The sequence below is a fragment of the Tarenaya hassleriana genome, unplaced genomic scaffold (assembly GCF_000463585.1).
Source record: "Tarenaya hassleriana unplaced genomic scaffold, ASM46358v1 Cleome10, whole genome shotgun sequence".
Lineage (NCBI taxonomy): Eukaryota > Viridiplantae > Streptophyta > Magnoliopsida > Brassicales > Cleomaceae > Tarenaya > Tarenaya hassleriana.
In genome coordinates, this window is record NW_010960188.1 from 3,639,007 (window position 1) to 3,641,261 (window position 2,255).

The 2,255-nt window shown below is 34.9% G+C and overlaps 1 protein-coding gene across 1 annotated transcript in view; it reads right to left on the minus strand.

Annotated features, from left to right (window-relative positions):
* LOC104803978 (basic endochitinase CHB4-like) overlaps nucleotides 1–450 on the minus strand; it is a 1,098-nt gene extending 648 nt beyond the window's left edge. The window contains exon 1 of the mRNA XM_010528103.1: nucleotides 46–450. Coding sequence (XP_010526405.1) covers nucleotides 46–430 — 385 coding nt within the window. The 5' untranslated portion in view covers nucleotides 431–450. The remainder of the gene's footprint in view (nucleotides 1–45) is intronic.
* Between the last annotated feature and the right edge of the window lie 1,805 nt (nucleotides 451–2,255).

Consider the following 2,255-nt stretch of genomic DNA (forward strand, 5'->3'; position numbering starts at 1 on the left):
CTCGGAAGGAAGCAGATGGAAAGAGTATAGAGGTCGAGTTCTCACGTCCAGTCTCGTGAGTGAAATGAGCGAACATAGCTGCGACTTCTCGCCGGTTGACGGTCCTTGTGAAATCAGGGAAGGTGTTGGCGGCGCTGAGGAAAGAGTTGCGAGTGTAGAAACGTTTTCCGACGCAGCTGTTGTCCGCCTGGTTGATGATGTAGTCAAAGAACGACTGAGTCAGGATGCTCGACAGCGAACCGCCACCACCTCCGGTCGACGTACACGGTCCCTGCTGGCAGCCGTCCCCGCAGTAGGGATCGCCCGTGCCACAGTACCCGAACCTGCTGCAGCACAGGTTCGGAGCGCAGCCGCAGTTCTGCGAGATTGCGGTTTTGGACATTGCCATGAGGCAGAGGAGAATGGCCAAAGAGATCTTTGGTATGGCCATTGTTTGCAGATTTTGGGCCGAAGTTGATGAGAAGGGAATATGTGGGGTTAGGGTATTTATTAGGAGAAACGTCGGGGGTATTTTAGTCATTTACCGTATGGGTTCATTTACGATTTATTTTTTACCCCTTCAAAGTCTCTAGATAACATATACGACTATTCGTCGTTTTTAAGATAACGATACTTTGAAGTTATGGAGTTATGATATTTGTTTGTTTGTTTGCATTCAGTTATCTCAGATATTGTATTTCTATATATTATACACTGTTTTGATATTTTGAGATCGAAATGTATATTAGGCACTTTAATATTAACTTTTGTTATTTTATATAAATTGATTTGAATAATTATTAACCAAAGTATATCATATTAGATATAGATGGCATATACGTTTGCGTATGCACGCAAATATCTCGAGCCCTATTCATATATATATATATGAGAAAAATATTTGAAAATTCCTGAACTTATAATTTGGTGCAATATTAATTCATGAACTTGTAGGTGCACATATTTATTCTCGAACTTGCATTTTTTAACACAGTAATTCTTAAACTTGTGTTTTTTTTAACACACTAATTCCTAAACTTTGTTTTGGTCAATTAGTGATATGGACGAATATGAAACTGTTAAACAAGTTTAGAAATTACTGTGTTAAAAAATGCAAGTTCGGGAATAAATAGGCGTACCTACAAGTTCATGAATTAATATTATAACAAATTACAAGTTTAGAAATTTTCAGGTATTTTTTCCTATATATATGTATATATATTACACCAATAAAAATAGTGTCACGTATATTCTAAGAGATGATAAACAATAACAGCGAAGAAGACAGATGCCATAATATAATTGTTGCCATATAATACACGTCTTTTTGGTACGTATAATGGAAAAGTCTACGGCAACTATATCTTTGAAACTTGAATGCTTCCGGTTTCGTCGGGACGGGATCCAGCCGAATATCCGTAAGTGTCCTCACTATATATATTTTTTTTTTCTATTTGTTACATATACACATATTTATTATTATTATTTTTTTGTTATGTAATGTAGCATTATTTATTTTCTTCTTACTACAACATAAATAAGGGTATAGTATTAATTAAATTATTTGTATGAATAAGTCGGTCACCGTTGGGCATGAATAAGAAAACAGAAAAGTATTGGTCTTTAAAAATATCTACTAATAAAATTTATTTGTATGAATCAGTCAAATTATTTGTAAGAAATTCAATGCCCCGGTGGTGATGTCCGATATTCCCATGACCAGACCACAATAAATTAGGGAATAGTACTAAAATTTTAAATGAATCAGTCGGCTTCGTTGGATATTGTTAACAACATATTAATATATAGTAATGTATAACTTAGGTATAATAATAAATTCATACAAAAAAAAACTTAGGTATAATAATAAAATGATTTTGTGTGAATTATTCAGTGCCGTTGGATATAGATAATAATACAGAAAAATATCAATGCGTATAGTAATATGATAATACGGATATAAAATTAAATTATCGTACGTGTGACTGTTTCAAAGGTGAAGGAAATTATGTATCTAAGATAAAGACTAGTAATGGGCTGCGGTGAGCGAATTTTCTTTGTATTTAGTCAAAGCCATTGCCTAACATTGCAATAATGATTATTTAAATATTATTTTCATTTATGCACATATTCAATTAATAGGGGTGTCAAAACGAGCCCGGCTCGCGAGCTGGCTCGTGGCTCGCCAGAAAACGAGCGATCTGAGTCGTAATTTTTTCAGGTCGTTAAAAAACGAGTCTAACGAGCCAGAGCTCATTGAACACGTGTTCAATGAG